General features: G+C 35.2%; 1 protein-coding gene across 11 annotated transcripts in view; it reads left to right on the top strand.

The window, feature by feature from the left end:
• SPATA18 (spermatogenesis associated 18) overlaps positions 1 to 16,462 on the top strand; it is a 107,895-nt gene that overhangs the window by 483 nt on the left and 90,950 nt on the right. The window contains exon 1 of one of the 11 annotated variants that reach the window (XM_074229458.1): positions 21 to 307. The exons of 9 other annotated variants lie outside the window; for them this stretch is intronic. Coding sequence is in view for 1 of the 2 variants with exons in the window: in XM_074229449.1 (XP_074085550.1) it covers positions 1,352 to 1,405 (54 nt within the window). In the remaining variant the exon portion in view is untranslated. Of the gene's footprint in view, positions 1 to 20; positions 308 to 1,105; positions 1,406 to 16,462 lie in introns of those variants that run through there. One more of the 11 variants, XM_074229449.1, reaches the window with a different exon arrangement.

The raw sequence follows: 16,462 nt of genomic DNA, 5'->3' as shown, positions 1-16,462 counted from the left end.
CGTTTTATAGACGAGGAAGAGGGCCCAGAGGGGTGGGCTGACTTCACTCATCTAAGGTCACAAAGAAAATGACCCTCTCATAGTGACTTGCCCGAGGTCATCCAGAAAAGCATGCTACTGGACACTTTGGAGGATTTTAGGTTCAAATCCCACTTCTGACGCTTGCAATCTGTGTGACTTTGGGCAATACTCTAATGATTCACCTTCTGGGCCTCAGTTTCCTCATCGGTAAAATGAGCTTGGTTGAACTAGATGATCTGTAAGGTCCTTTCCTGTTCAAGAGATATGATCCTGGTTCTCAACCCAGGTAGGTCTTCTGACTTCATACCCGCTGCTTTTTCCAACTCCTTGGGCTGTAATTATTACAGGTTGGATTAGGAGATTGCTGAGGATCCCTTCCAGGTCTAAGATGATGTGATAAGCTTTGGGCAAGAGTCTGTAAATCGATCAGGACGCGGCCATCCCCGCCGCAGACCCCTAATACGAGATAGAGAAGATTCTCACTACTTTTGGTCCTTGTTTTGGGGCCATCGGGCAGGGCTGGGTGCTGAATCCTGGCAGAGCCCAGAACGAAAGAATTCTTTCGGAGTAAATAGCTGAGAAAACCCTGACTTCTGTGATTTCCCGGGAAAGCGGTAACCAAGGACGCTGGTTGCCATAACGACCGGAATGGAAGGCCATCGGCTTGTCTGGTCTAGCCTGCAGTAGGCGGTAACCGAAGTCTTCCTTGCATCTCATTCGTCACAATCTAATCTGAAAGTTAAATATTACTATGTTCAGCGCGCTGCAGGATTTATTTTGTCCCCCCCCCCCCATTTTCTATCAATATTTAGATGCTGTGGGTAGCCTCAAAATTTATTATTTTACATTCATCATACTGTCAAATTTTTCTCCCCGATCACAGAACCAGGAAAGAATTATCTAATGAGGTTCTGTAGTTTTCATTTTTACATCAGGCCACAAAAGTATAGAATTAGTTTATATATAGTCCATTAGTTGCCATATTACTGTATAAATATTATCTCATTTGATTCTTAGAACAAGGCTGCCAAGCTGGTATTGATATTATTATTCCCATTTTACAGGAGAGTCAACTGAGCCAATGACTTCCACAGCTCGGGTCTTCCTGCCTCCAGGGCTTAGTTTTTTAATCCACTGAGAGAGCCAGTTGACTGTTTGTAATAAGAAAATACCAGGTTATCAAATCATTACCCAACTCATTTTCACAATGGAATTATAATGCACTATATATTCTTGGACTGAGTCCAGTTCTCTCTGACCCCATTTGTGGCTTTCTTGGCACACATATACTGGAGTGGCTTGCCATTTCCTTCTCTGGCTCATTTTATAGATGAGGAAATTGAGACAAAGAGGACGAAGTGACTTGCCCAAGGACACAAAGCTAGTAAGTATCTGAGGTTAGATTTGAACTCAGGAAGATCAGTCTTCCTGATCTATGGCCAGTACTCTGTTCACTATGCCACTTGATGTCCTGTGTTTTGGGTATTTTCATGAACATTTATCTATTTCTTTTTTTTTCTTTTCTTTCTTTTTTTAACCTACTTCTTAAAGAAGGGTTATCCTAAGTAATAGATTTGAATCAATTATAAATTTAAAAGTCTAGTAGATCCATAAACTGTTGCTTTGTAGCTTCTTCAATCCTAATCTCCTTCCTCAGTCTTTGTTTTCTGGGGGGGCATTCTCTGCAGGAAAAGTATTTCTGTCTGAAGCTTCATTACCAGATTCCACTAATCTGATGAAGGGCTCTATGTCCTTCCCACCTTCCCTCTCTTCTTTTTTCTCCTCATATCCCTCTCTTCTCAGAATTTCCTTTCATCAGTTACTTTCCCCCAAAGTCTTTGAGAAGAATGAAAAGTAGCTCTTCAACAAATCCATTCATTTTGTATTTTCTATGCTGAAGACCATTATTATAGGCAGCCCTCTGGCTAGTTTCATTTTCTCCTGAGGGATTTCCCTCCCCACCAACTATATACCAGCTTTTAAGACATCAATTCTTTTGCTCAGAAATCTTTCAAAAAAAAATAACAAGACTTAGTCCTTGTCCTTCAAGGAGTTTAAAAATTGAATATGAGGGAAATAAAATGTACTCAGATCCTCATAATATACAACAGAACATGGTAGATATAAAAAAGAAGTATTAATGGCACAGTGGACAAATGGATCATCTGGAGTTAGAAAGATCTAAATTCAAACTCAATTTTAGGCACTTCTTGGATGTGTGATCTTGGACAGTCACTTTAAATTTCTTGTCTTCATTTCCTCAACTATATCAAATATTTATCTATAGTATTTACCTCCAAGTATTGTTTGAGGATTAAATGAGATATTTGTAAGAGTAATTAGCATAATGCCTGGAATATAGTAAGTATAAATAAATTTCTTCTTTACTGTGATGATAATTTCATGTAAGAAAAACTTCAGTTCTGGGGAAATCAGGAAAGAATCAGGAGAATAGATAGGATTTCAACAGAGAGAAGGGTCAAGAGTATTACAGGATTAGGAATGATGGGAGATCTATTATGTTGACTTCTGAAAAAATCCAAACTCCTTAGCTTGGCTTTCAAAGACCACTATAATTTTAATTGCAACCTATGTTTTGTGGCCTATTTCCAACTAACTCTTGCCCTTACTTTATAATTCAGATTGCTTTTTATAATCACTTTTCAATATTCTTCTGTTTGACAACATATATTTGTATGTACTATCTATTATATATATATATGTGTGTGTGATTAGATGTAGTTGAAATAGGACTGAAGATGTTATTACTCTTCAAATAGCTCTTTCCCTCAATTTTTATTTTTTGAGTCAGCTAGGCTCTAAATTTTGAAGTTATTTTGATTCATCCTGCTCTGTCATCTCTTATATCCAGCCCAGTCATGAAGTTCTATTTATTTTTCTTTGAAACATCTCTCACAATTTCTTAAGTCATTATATCAACTCAAGCCATCATTATATTCTTGAAATTATTGCTACAGCAGTCTCCTGGTTAGTTTCAGTTCCTCCTGAGGGATTTCTTTCTTCACCATCCCCTCCAAACTATACAACAGCTTTTAAGATATCAGCTCTTCTGCTCAGAAATCTTTAATGGTTCTCTGTGTTCTTCTGCTTCAGGTGCTCTTCCTAGCTTTTAAGTCCATCCATAATTTGACTTTACATTACACACACACACACACACACACACACACACACACACACATACACATACACACAATATATATATACATATATTGTGTGTGTGTATATATATATATATACATATATATACATATATATATATATATATATATAATTTTATTTTTCACATTTTTGGGGTGTCCTCTCCTAGACTTGCTTTTATTTATTTATTTATTTATTTGTTTGTTTGTTTGTTTGTTTGTTTATTGAAAGGCAATGGGGTTAAGTGACTTGCCCAAGGCCACACAGCTAGGTAATTATTAAGTATCTGAGGTCGGATTTTAACTCAGGTGCTCTATCCACTGCACCACCTAGCAGTGCCCCCTCCCCAATAGTCATTTAGATGAGGAAATACAATATAATTTAAGGAAGGAGAGAAAGGATTCCCTTAAAAGGGTTTGATCTTGAAAGACTAGGGATTCTAAGAGGGGGAGATAAGGGGAGACTGTGTTTGTATTCCAATAAAGTTGGATATCACCATTGCAATGATGCAAAGGGAAATTGAATGCTAAGTTCAGGGAACATCAAGGAAGATAATTTAGTTAGAAATTGAGAGTGGTCAAAGGGGGGGATAATACATAGTGTTATATAAAATTAATCTAGAAAGAAAAGTTGGAACTTGACTCCAAAGGACTTTAAATGTCAAACTTTTCTTCCATCTTCTCTGTCCTTTTCCTTCCCACAGTCTGACTTGCATGCCTTTGCTCATTTTTTATTTTTGTTGTTTGGAATGTCATTGTTTCTCTCCTCACCTAGTTGTCTCCCTAATTTACTTATCATAGAGACCCTGATCAAATGCCATATGAAACCTTCCCTTAAACTCCTTCCTTTCTTTTGCATTCCAGTAGCTTATAAACTGAAGCTCACAATCTATCACAATATTATTTTACTCACAATTTTATGTAATTTTTATTCCTTATATATGTGTATATATATATATATTACATCTACATATATATATATATCTAGATATAGATATATATATTTTTGAGGACCATTTCTGATACTATAACCTCAAAAGCACCTAACAGAACCAAACACAAATATTCATTTGTTAATTAATTCAACACTATAATATTTTTGTTCCATTTACACAAAAGTTAAGAAAGTATATTCAAATAAATTATAAAATTTAAATATCAGAGGACCATTTTTTAAGCCCTGAAAATTTAATAAGACTCTTCAAAGTAGCCTGACTGACAATATACTGGTTTATTTGATTTATTTCTTAAGACTTTAAATTTCTTATTCCATTTGAAATTTAGGGGTTTTTATAACTTGAACTTTTCAATTAAGATGAAATGGTTTCCTTTCTATTTCGAGGGAATTTGTCTTCTATTGCTGAGTTTTAATGTTTCATCCAGACCAGAAGTTTCATTTGCTGAACTTTTATTTGACCACTTCCTCTCTATAAGGGGATTTATTTACATCAAGTGTGGAGACCAGATGTAAATAATTCCTTTGTGAGCCTGTTATTTAATTCAAAGGTCTTATCTTTCAAATCTGCCTGAATTAGTGACTAAAGAACTATTGTGATTTAGAGTTGTTTTTTTTTTAATTTACACTATAAACCTGCAAAATCTATCTGGGCTTCAGCAACTAATTTTAGTTATCTAATTATCTCATAGATGCATTAATATAATACATAAATTAATGCTGCTGATTGAACAGGACCTAAGAAAGGTAAAGTACAAAAATTAATGGATTTCAGTCACAGGTTTGGGTTACTCTGCATCTGTCCCACAAGTTTCAAATTCTAGGATTCCTTGAACTTCCTTTACTCACTCTGAATTCCAGATTTGGGGAAGGGAAGTTTTAAAGGAACTTTTATATGGTAGCTAAAAGTGGAAAAAAGCACCAGAATAACAACCTGCTAATCAGTATCTGGTTATATTTCAAAGTAAAAAAAAAACAAACAAACAGATTATGAACCTAAGGCACTTGGTCATTTTATGGAGCAGTTTTCTCTTTCGTAATACACTTATACTGTAATGAATTAAAATTGTACATTCAATGTGTCATTTCAAAAGAAATGAAGAGATCTTCTTACAGAGATATCATCTGTTTCATATTTTTTGTTGACCAATTACTATATACTACAAGGTGCCAGATTCTTAAAGTACAAAAGGACACAATGGTTGCTATAGCTATGTCTAAACACATAGTCAATCTGTTCTTAATACTATTTATAAGATTTCAAAGCCAGTTAGTGAAAACATAGATTATCTTTTACTTTTACTTCAGTAACTTTATCATGACTAATAGTCATAGTTTCAAAATAAGTGTTGGTTTATTTTCCTTACATGATATCATCATGATAACCTTTTTCAAAAATGATTTTTCTAATCTTTATCAAGAACAAAATTTGTTCAAGTAAATTTCATAAATTTGTAGAGAAGCAACACACCAAAAATTTTACAATAACAATTATACTAGTTATAGGGCATGAGGATAATGGGAGAGGCTAAATAATGAATTTCACTCAGTTGCCATCATTCATTAAGGCTTAAGACTGTCATTTCCCTATGCTTAAGATCAGCACCTTTTTTAGTCTTTTTTAAAAAAATTTGTCATTTGGTGAGACAATGTAGTATTGGTAGTAAAATTACTATATTGCAAGACAGGGAACAATTTTGGGGATCAAGAGTTGCTTTTTTTTACATTGTTGATGGATAAGATTTCAAGTGAAAGGAGGATAAAGGAAAGAAATTAAATGTATTGGATAGTGAAAATACAATGGAATTTGGAGTCCAAGGAATTTATTCAAGTCTCATTTCTACTATTAAGTACATGTAGAAAGTATTGGGCAAGTCAGTTTCTTAGACCTGTGATTTGAGGAGGTTGGACTGGAGTATAGGTTTTAGTAAAATAGTATTTTGACAGTTGAGTAAAAAAAGAGTGGAAAGACTTGGGGCAGGGAGAGTATTTCAAAGGCAATAAATGGGGTCAGAAATAAAGAGGGCCTGAACTAAAAGTATCTATATGAATAGACAGAAGAGACTTAGGGGGGAAGATATGTGAAGGTATAAATGACTAGATATAGCATGGATTGGATTGGATATGTGAACTGAATGAGATTGAGGGAAGAGATCCCTCAGGAACAACTGTCTGGAGTGGAGAGATTGTCTGAGAGGCACTAAAATCAACTAGGAGGTTGCTGTAGTAAGAATACCTAGGTTGAAAGCCGGGTGATTGGGAGGATTGTGGTACCATTTAAGTAATAGGAATGTTTGGGGAAAAAAGGAGAACTTAGAGGCATTGGAGTGGAGGTAATTATTTCTATTTTGGAAATTTGGGATGTTTATGGGGAACATCCAGGATGAGACTTCCAAAATGCAGTCAATAAAGTAAGCTCAGGAGACAAATCAGAGATATTTCGAGAACTCCACATCTATATCTATATGATCTGTATCTCTCATCTCTCTCTCTCTCTCTCTCTCTCTCTCTCTCTCTCTCTCTCTCTCTCTCTCTCTCTCTCTCTCACTGAATTCCTGATGAGCTCAGGGCAGTGCCTGGAGTATAGAGTAGATATTTAATAAATGTTTATTGATTGATTGATGAAGTCACTAATATTACATAGAGGGCAAATAGTGTCTAGGTAATCAGAGGGAAGAATGATTAGATAGACAAGGAAAAAGTAATCTAGGAAGAAAAATTGACAATGTCAGATGCTTTAGAGAGGTCAAGAATGATGAGGATTGGGAGAAGGCCATTAGATTGCACAATTAAGAGATAGCTGGTAACTTTAAAGAGGGCAGTTTCAGTTGAATAATTAGGACAGAAGTCAAATTACAGAGAATTTAGAAGATGAAAAGAAAGGAGTAGAAGAGGCATCTACACTTTCTCAATAACTTTAAGGAGGGAAGAAGAGTTTATTTTGAAAGAATGGAAAAGGGATAGGTATATTTGCAGGCAACAAGGAAGGAATAGAGATTAAAAATAAGACTGAAAAAGGGGATGACAATGGGTTCAATCTACAGGCAAAGATCAAGGGGGGATGGGGAGGTAAGGGGCACATTTTGAGGGGTTAGTTTTGGCCAGGAGAAGAGTCACCTCTCCATTCAAGATGAGAGTGAAGAAGGATATTGTAGGGGAAGATAAGCTCCAGTAGAGCCCTTATATTACCTTCAGAATTCAATATCAATCTTCCATATTTTGTATTTTAAAATTCTTCCTAACTGGACTATTTCCTATTTAGACTTTTTCCTCATTTCACTACTTTTCATGAACTGTTTGTTCCAAAATCACTGATCCCTGTAACATGACAGTTCCCTATCTCTTGTTCCCTCCATAATGCTTTAGCTCCTCATATTCACCACCTGTCTTTTTTTTTTTTCTTTTTTGCAAGGCAATAGGGTTAAGGGATTTGCCTAAGGTCACACAGCTAGGCAATTATTAAGGGCCTAAGGATGGATTTGAACTCAGGTCCTCTTGACTTCAGGGCCGGTGCTCTATCCACTGCGCCACCTAGCTGCCCTGTCTTCTTTCAAGCATCAACTCGAATTCTACTTTCTTCAGTTGTCTTTTCCTAGTCCTCCAGCTGCCAGTTGCCTTCTCTTCTGAGATTGCCTTCAGTCAACAACATTTATTAAGCATCTACTATATGACAAAATCACTGCTTGCTGTGGTAGAAGGGCTTTTGCAGCTCAATGAAACTATGAATTATGCCAAACAGGGCTACCCAAAATGGATAAATCATTGTGGAGAGTTCTGACAAAAGGTATTCTACAGGAGAAGGAAATGATGAACCAGTCTAGTATCTTTGTTAAGGAAAACTCCGTGGAGGGGGTCTACTATGCTATGGTCACAGGGGGGTCATGAAGAATTTGCCACAACAAAATGAACAAGAACACAAAATGTTAAGCACTGTGATAAGTGAGGGGATTAAAAGAACAGCAAAAGATAGTCCTTGTCCTCAAGGAGTTTACATTCTAATGGTCTTCCATCTACTATATATATATATATATATATACATATATATATATATATGTATATATATATATATATGAAATAAACCTAGTTATTTACATATTTATCTCCCCAATTAGAATGTGATTCTTGGAAGTCATAGACTGTTGCTGCCTTTTTATATATTTTTATATATACTTTATATATTTCTTGCACTTACTGACATATAAACTAAGTCCTTAAATAAATGCTTTTTACTGACTGGACTAACTAAAAGATGCTTTTAGAAGATTTATTTTTTAGCTCTAGATTGGATTTGATATTTTACCCTTAAATTCTCTCCTCCTTCCATTTTTCCTATTTTAGTTAGTGGCACCACCAACTTAAACAATCTATACTTTGTGGAGTAATTTTTGAATCTTCCCTTTATCTCATTCCCCATGTCAATTCCTAGAATCCTATCCATTCTACGGTCACAGTAAATTACATTTATGCTCTTCTATTCAATTATGCTGCCACCGTTTTTGTTTGGGTGGCATAGAGAATAGAACACTAGCCCCAGAATAAAGAGGATATGAGTTCAAATCAGATCTCAGACATTTGACACTTACTTGATACATGACTTTGGGCAAGTCTCTTAATCCTGATTGTTTCACATCTGGTCACTGGACTCAGATGGTTCTGGAGGAGCAAGTGAAGCTGATATCTTCACACAGAACCTCCTCACTCAAATCCAATTCATGTAAATGTCATTGTTTCACTTCCTTGATGTCATGGTCTTTTTTGAGAATGAAGGACAAACATCATCATCATCATTAATAACTTCCTAATAGATTTCCTTAATTCTAAGTTTCTTCTCATTTCTTTTTTTTCTTTTTAGAAATCAGTTTTTTTAATTGTCTTTTATTTGCTACTCCACTTTCCCTTCCAAGAGAGCCATTCCATATAACAAATTGTATGTTTTAAAGTCCAAATAAGAGAAAAAGAAAAATCATAACTGAACAATGCACTGAAAAAAGTCTGAAAAACACATAGTGTGCAACATCTCCATGAAGGGGTAAGTTGGGGATGTCCTCATTTCTCTTCATTTGAGTTATACTTGATCTTTTAATTTTGCTGCATTCACTTTTGATTTCTATGTGTCTCTTCTTTTTCTTTATGTTGTTGCTGCTACTATATATATATATATATATATATATATATATATATATATATATGTATTATTTTCTTGGCCCAGCTTATTTCACATGCATCAGTTCATAGGGATCCTTTCATGCTTCTATATATATATATATTCATCACATTTGTCATTTAAAAAAAATCATTCAGTACGGGGCGGCTAGGTGGCATAGTGGATAAAGCACTGGCCCTGGAGTCAGGAGTACCTGGGTTCAAATCCGGTCTCAGACACTTAGTAATTACCTAGCTGTGTGGCCTTGGGCAAGCCACTTAACCCCGTTTGCCTTACAAAAAACCTAAAAAAAAAAATCATTCAGTACTATTCCATTAGATTCATGTACCACAATTTATTGAGCATCTATTTTGTTTCCAATTCTTTGCTATCACAAAAATTGCTGTTATATTTTTGTGTCTTATGTCTTATGAGTATTTTTTTTTTTATTAATGGCTTTCCTTTGGGTAAAAACTCAGTAACTGAATCTTTGGTTCTAAGGGTATGGATACACAAACAAAACCTAAAACAAAACCTATAATCAGGAATCTGGAAAAAAATTCTGTAGCAAGTTTCTCTGATAAAAGTCCCAATACTTAAATGTATAGAGAGCTGTTAACAAATTTACAAAAATAAGAAATTGATAGTCAAAAAACATGAATAGGCAATTTTCAAAGAAAGAAATCAAAGCTGTCAATAGTCACATGAAAAAATGCTTCAGATCACTAATAAGAGAAATGTAAGTTAAACCACCTGTGAAGTACCATGTCATACTCATCAGACTGACCAAGATAATAGAAAAAGAAAATTACAAATGCTGGAGGACATGTGGAAAATAGGTATACTATTGCACTGTTGGTGGAACTCTGAACTAGCCCAAACATTCTGGAGAGCAATAAAAGATATCAAAATATGCATATCACTACTATTTCTTTGCATTAAAGATCAAAAAAATTAAAAAGATTCATATAAAAATATTTTTAGCCACTTTTTGTGGCAACTAAGAATTATAAACTCAGCGAATACCCATTAATTGGGGAAGGACAAACAACAGTAATAGAAAGCTTTGCAATGCATCTTTTAAGAACTAATTGTTCATATCATCTCTACCTATTTCTAATCTAATCTAATTCACATACTTGTCAAAAAAGTTATGTTATATGAATGTGATAAATACTATTGTGCTGTAAAAAATGATGAAGGAGATGGTTTCAAGAAAAACTGTGAAGACTTTATGAATTGGTGCAAAATGAAGTGAGCAGAATGAAGAAAACAGTTACCTTGCTACGGAATTGAATTGATCATTTGTGACCAATACAATGATCTGCCATAATCTCAAGGACTCATGCTGAAAAATTCTACCCATTTTCAGATATGAAATTGATGATCTCAAAGTGCAGATTGAAGTACATTTCTTCTTTTCTCTTTTGAGAAATGAGTTTTGCATGATTTTATATGTATACTGGGCATTATAATTCTCGCCTTCTCAATAGATGAGGAGGGGTTGGAGGTAGGGAATTTGGAACCAAATATAAACATAAGTTTGAATTTAAAAAGATAAGTAAATTAGATTCTGGGGGGAAAAACAAAGATGTGTGGACATTTTAGTCAATTTAATTGAATAATTCCAAATTGCTTTCTAAAATGATTGTACCATTTCTTAGCTCCTCCAATGTTTTAGGGTGCCTATCATTCCACAACTTCTCTAAAATTGACTTGCCATTTTTTTGTTATCTTTACCAATTTGCAAAGTAGAACTTCAGGGTTGTTTTGATTTGCATTATTTGGTTTATACTATTAGGGATAATGGAACATTCTTTCATGCAAGACCCTGATTGACTTACAGTGAATAAAAATAGCAATCATTTTTGTTTTGATCACAATCTTTGAGGGTAATCTCACAGATTTTTTTTTTTGACTAGGTTAAAAAGACCATTCTCTGCCTCAGTTCTTTCTTACTTGCCTTAATCACTGAACAGGCATTGCCTCTGCAAAGTGAGACCTGTTAAAGACCTTAGCTAAAAAAGGCTTAGATCTTCCACTTCATTCCACTTCATGTTTCATATTTGGCCACTGCTCCCAGATGGCTCTGGAGAATAAAATGAGGCTGGTGACTTAGCACACTTAAATCCAATTTATTGCACATCATGGCATCAACTCTCTTATGTCATGGTTCTTTTTGAGAATGAAGGACAAACAGCAGCAATAGAATGCTTTGCAATGAATCTTTTGAGAACTAATTGTTCATATTATCTCTAGCCATTTCTAACCTAATCTAATTCACAATCTTCCTAAAGCACAATGATCATATCATTTCCCTACTCAAAACTATCAATGGTTCCCTATTATCTACCCTTAGTATAAATATTAAATTTCTTAATTTAGATTTTAAGGTTGCTTACAGTCTGCCTGCAACCTACTTTTCTAGTCTAATTTCACATAACTTCCCTTCATGCACTCCATATTCTAGTCTATCTATCCATCCATCCATCCATCCATTAGCCAAATTAGATTCTGTACCAGCTATTCTTTGAACTCTTAACTTCTATGTCCCACTTATATACATTTTTTTGCAGGTAATATTAATTCATGGGAAAAAAATCCCAGCACATGCTCTCCTTATCTCTGCCATTCAGAACCTTCTCTCCCCTCAGAATTCAGCTTAAGTGCCAACTCCATTGTGAAGACTTCCCTTGAATCTCCCAGCTAAAAGTATCTTTCCCTTCTCAGATTATTTTAGAACACTTTGTCTGAACTTTATTTCCATTATACCCTACCTTGTTTATACATATATATATATATATGTGTGTGTGTGTGTGTGTGTACTGTATGTTACTAAGTATAAATATATAGCTTCATTTACATAACATGCCATGTTTTCTCCCCTGCTACCCCACCCTAGGAGAAAGCAATGGAGTGATTTTAAAATCTTGAATGACAAGCCCCCATAAGAGTACATTACCTTGCAACCAGTTGTTACTCCTTAATGAATGTTTGTTGGATTGAATTGAAGATATGCTTTTTGAGTTGATGAGGCTGGGAAAATGGTGGTTCTCTTGAGAGTGGGGGTGTCCCTCAGAATTCTATCCTAGGGTTTCTTCTTTTTCTCTGTTATATTATTTCACTTGGTGATCTCATCAACTCCTATGGATTTAATTGTCATCTTTATGATGATGATTTTTCAAACGTTTATATCCTACACCAGACTCTCAGCTGACCTCTAATTTTGCACTTCCAACTGACTTTCAGTATCTCAAACTGGATATTCAATAGACATTTTAAACTAAATATGCCCAAAATGGAATTCGTTATCGTCCCTGTCTCCCTCTTACCTTCCTTAGTCTGTCATCTCTACTATATGCTTTTTCCATATTTTTTTCTCTAGGCTTCTATGAAAATCAGTCCACTAGGATAGCAGCTTAGGCATCAATCATCCTGGTCACGTCACTATCTTTCACCCCCAAATCCAATCTGTAGTCAAGTCTTGTTGATTTCCCCATTAATTGATGTCACTTTTGCCACATCTCTCCTATATAACCCCATTTCTCCTCTGATGCTGTCAGCATTCTAGAACAAGCTTCACATCCCAGACTCCTGTAATAGTCTACTGGAAGTTGGCCTGCCTCTAGTTAATCTCCACTCCAAACTATCCTCCATTCAGTCACTTAAATGCTGTTCCTAAAGTTCAGGTCCTTTTATGTTACTAGCTTGTTCAACAAACTCCAGTGCTTTCCCTTTCCACCAGAATCAAATACAAAATGCTTTGTTTGGCATTCAAAACCTTTAATAACTAAGCTCCCTCCTAACTTCCTAGTCTTCTTACATTTTACTCCACAACATGTACTCTCTGCTCCAGTCCTATGGAGCTTCCTGGCTGTTTCAGAAACAGGATGCTCCATCTCTTGACCCTGGACGTTTTCTCTGACTGCATCCCTCCTTCCTCTGCTCTGTCAATTGACCTCTCCCAGATTTCCTTTAAGTCTCAAGTTAAATCCAATCTTTTGCTGAAAGTTTTTCCAATCCTCTTAATTGTACTGCCTCCCCTAGATTAATTCTGTCTTATTTGTCCTGTATAACTTGCTTTCTACATATTTATTTTCACACTATCTTCTCCATTAGATTGTAAACTCCTTGAGAACAGTGACTTCACCTCTTTTTGTATCCCCTGTGCTTAGGAGAGGGCCTGGCACATAAATAAATGTCAACAAATAATCATTGGTTGAATGATTTAGAACAATGGAAAGAAGAGTCTAATCAAGGAAACAGAGGGAGGGAAATTAGCATAACATAATGTCATAGTATCCAAGAAATGTATGTGGGGGGATCAGTATAATTAAATATTACAGCATGACCAGGGCAAAAGATGATCCAGAGAAGATCTTTCTATTTGATAAGATGTTATTGATGTCTTTGGTTTAAGAGCAATTCAATTAGTAAAAGTTATATTGTAAAGGGTCAAGGAGAGAGTGAATTGTGAGAAAACAGAGGAGGTGACTGTGATCTACTACACTGAAGAAATCTGACTGAGAGATAAAGGAAACAACATAGTGCCTTTAAAGATGGAAGAATTGAGAGAATACTTTTTTTTTAAGATAGAGAGGAGATAATACTGATGACTCATTATCATCTGGAGTTAACCTTGGTTTCTCAAAAATTAAGCCAGCAGAGTGGCTCTATAGGACACAGATACTATTAAACTCAGTAGAAACCTTTTCTCTCCAAGGAATAGGTTGGGTAAGCTTGGAGAGAGATAGCAAGTGATGAAGGGGCAGCTGGGAGGTACAGTTGACAGAGCAGTTGATAGAACCAAGTGACGAAATTTTATGGTCATGGTAATGTATACATCATAAAAGTATTTCAGGTGGGAAGGAACTATTGGTGATGGAAGAGAGAGACTAGATGAAGAATCAGAGGATTTTGGAAATAATAGGATTAGATACTCTGTGTGTGTGTGTGTGTGTGTGTGTGTGTGTAATATTACCTATTTTTGAAAGGAAGAAAGACACTATTTCTCTTGAGAAATGATGGAAGAATGCAATAAGAGAAGATACAAAGATATTTTGAGATGGAGAAGATGGAAATATGTTCTTGATTATTTCTGGAAAAATAGGAAGCAAAGTCACCTGTAGGAAGGAGATAAGGGCTAGAGGTAGAGGTGGGGGATTTGAGTAATGAAGAATTTTGGAACAACAGTTGTAAACAACTTGATACAGAATCAAGGAGAAATTGTGAAAAGGATTGCTGAATAAAAAATTAGAGACTATTAATTTATAGTAAATTGATTTTATAGTAATTTATAGTAAATTGATTTTCACAGAAGCCTAGAGAAAAAAAAGATGGAAAGAGCAGATAGTAGAGATGACTTCTTAAGTTTAAGGAACAGAAGTTAAGGTATAGAAGAAAATAAAGGGGACAAAATTGAATGGATTTCTAGTAAGGAATAGTGTTGACCCACAGATGGAAGTCAGCCTTAGTATGGAGCAAAGTGAAGGCTAAGTGACTGTAATAATAATTAATAATAATAATAATAATAATAAGACATAGAAGGAGGAAACCTAAGTTTCAGTCCTCAGTTCTACCAATAACTTAGCATGTGATTGTGGTTAAATTACTTAATTTTATGTAAGATATGACTCTGATGTAATATCTCTTGGAAATCACACTTTATACACTCTAGGTTGGCTTGCTCACTCCAGCCAACTCTCAAATTAGCAGGTCTAGATCACATACACTCAATTATCTCATGTTCATATGGATAATCCTGTTGAATACACACTCTCTACTTTCTACTGTGGTTCTTGAGCCCTAAATGTTGAGATTCCCTTTACTCCACCAGGTCACTGGAGTTGATTAGGAGACACTTATCTTCAGAAGTCATATCTAACAGTACATGGAACTGATTTAGGGAAACTTCATGAAGAATATCTGATTTAAGGAACAATTTCTATGTGAGGCGCCCTTGAAGGCTGGGCTTGGTGGTGAGGGAAGGCACTTAGTGCTTCAGAGAAAGGGGTTGCTAGTGTGTTTTTCTTTATGAGCCTTGAACTTATTTGACTTCTATAGGGGTCTTCAAATGAAGGAATCTTTTTTTTTCTTTTTGCTCAAGGCTCATAAAAATACACTAATAAGGATAGGTCTAGTGACTTAGAAGTATGAATTTCATTGATTACAGAAACTCAAAAGCAAGGAAATTTCTTCTATCAATGTAGGTTGGCATTATCTCTGAAAATTTTGTTCTTAGGAAATTGCCTAGAATACTTAGTGGTTATCTGATTTATATAGAGTCACACAGTCAATATGTATTAGAAGGACTTGAATCCATCTCTTCTTGGTCTTGAGGCCAGCTCTTTTTCCATTGTATCACAATGCCTTTCATTTTTCCTGAACCATAAATTTTTTTTTCCTTATATGTTTTGTATTCATTCTCCATTTGCTTCCAGCTTCTTTACTCCATTACCTTATCTTACTCTTCCATCTTATTTGATGTACTTTTGGAATCTAAGTTCCACAGAAGTCTCTGAAGGAAGATTCCCTTTTTCCCTCCACACAATTAACAGCCTCATTGAATAGATGGAAGGTATATCTATTAATACCAGTAGAGGATGAGTGTGGAGGCTAATTAATTTTAAAATTTAAAATTTTAAAAGCATCATAGAATATCACAGTTGATATCAGAGTACTCTAGTCAAATTCATTCTACATATGAGGAAATTGAAACATAGTTTGAGAGACTTGTCCATGGTCACATTGTAAGTGATAGAAAGTGGCAGGAGAACCCTGGTATACTAGATTTCAAATTCTCAGTAGTAGATGTTGCTGTTTTTGGTTCCTCGCTCCCTGTCCCCCCCATACTACAGTACAGGTGACACTCTCGTTTTCCAAACTTTCTTTAAATTTTTTTCTGTATTTTCTAAGCTTTTGTAGTCATTTTTTATACACTAATTTATACACATTGTATACAAGATTGTACACGATCTAGAAGCTTACCTCATCGATTCTGATGATATAGAAGTGAATGAGTGAATGTCTGGAGATTTTTGACTGCATCTATCTATGAGGAGTCACAGTCTTGGAGAATTATTTGATTGGCTCAGATCATTGTGGGTTGTACCCTTCCCTTTATTCTGGAACTATAAAAGGAAATTTCATAGCATAGTCAGTTTTTTTTTTATTTCTTTTCCTCCT

Source organism: Macrotis lagotis, chromosome 3, assembly GCF_037893015.1.
Source record: "Macrotis lagotis isolate mMagLag1 chromosome 3, bilby.v1.9.chrom.fasta, whole genome shotgun sequence".
Taxonomy (NCBI): domain Eukaryota; kingdom Metazoa; phylum Chordata; class Mammalia; order Peramelemorphia; family Peramelidae; genus Macrotis; species Macrotis lagotis.
This window is presented reverse-complemented; position numbering and strand designations above follow the sequence as displayed.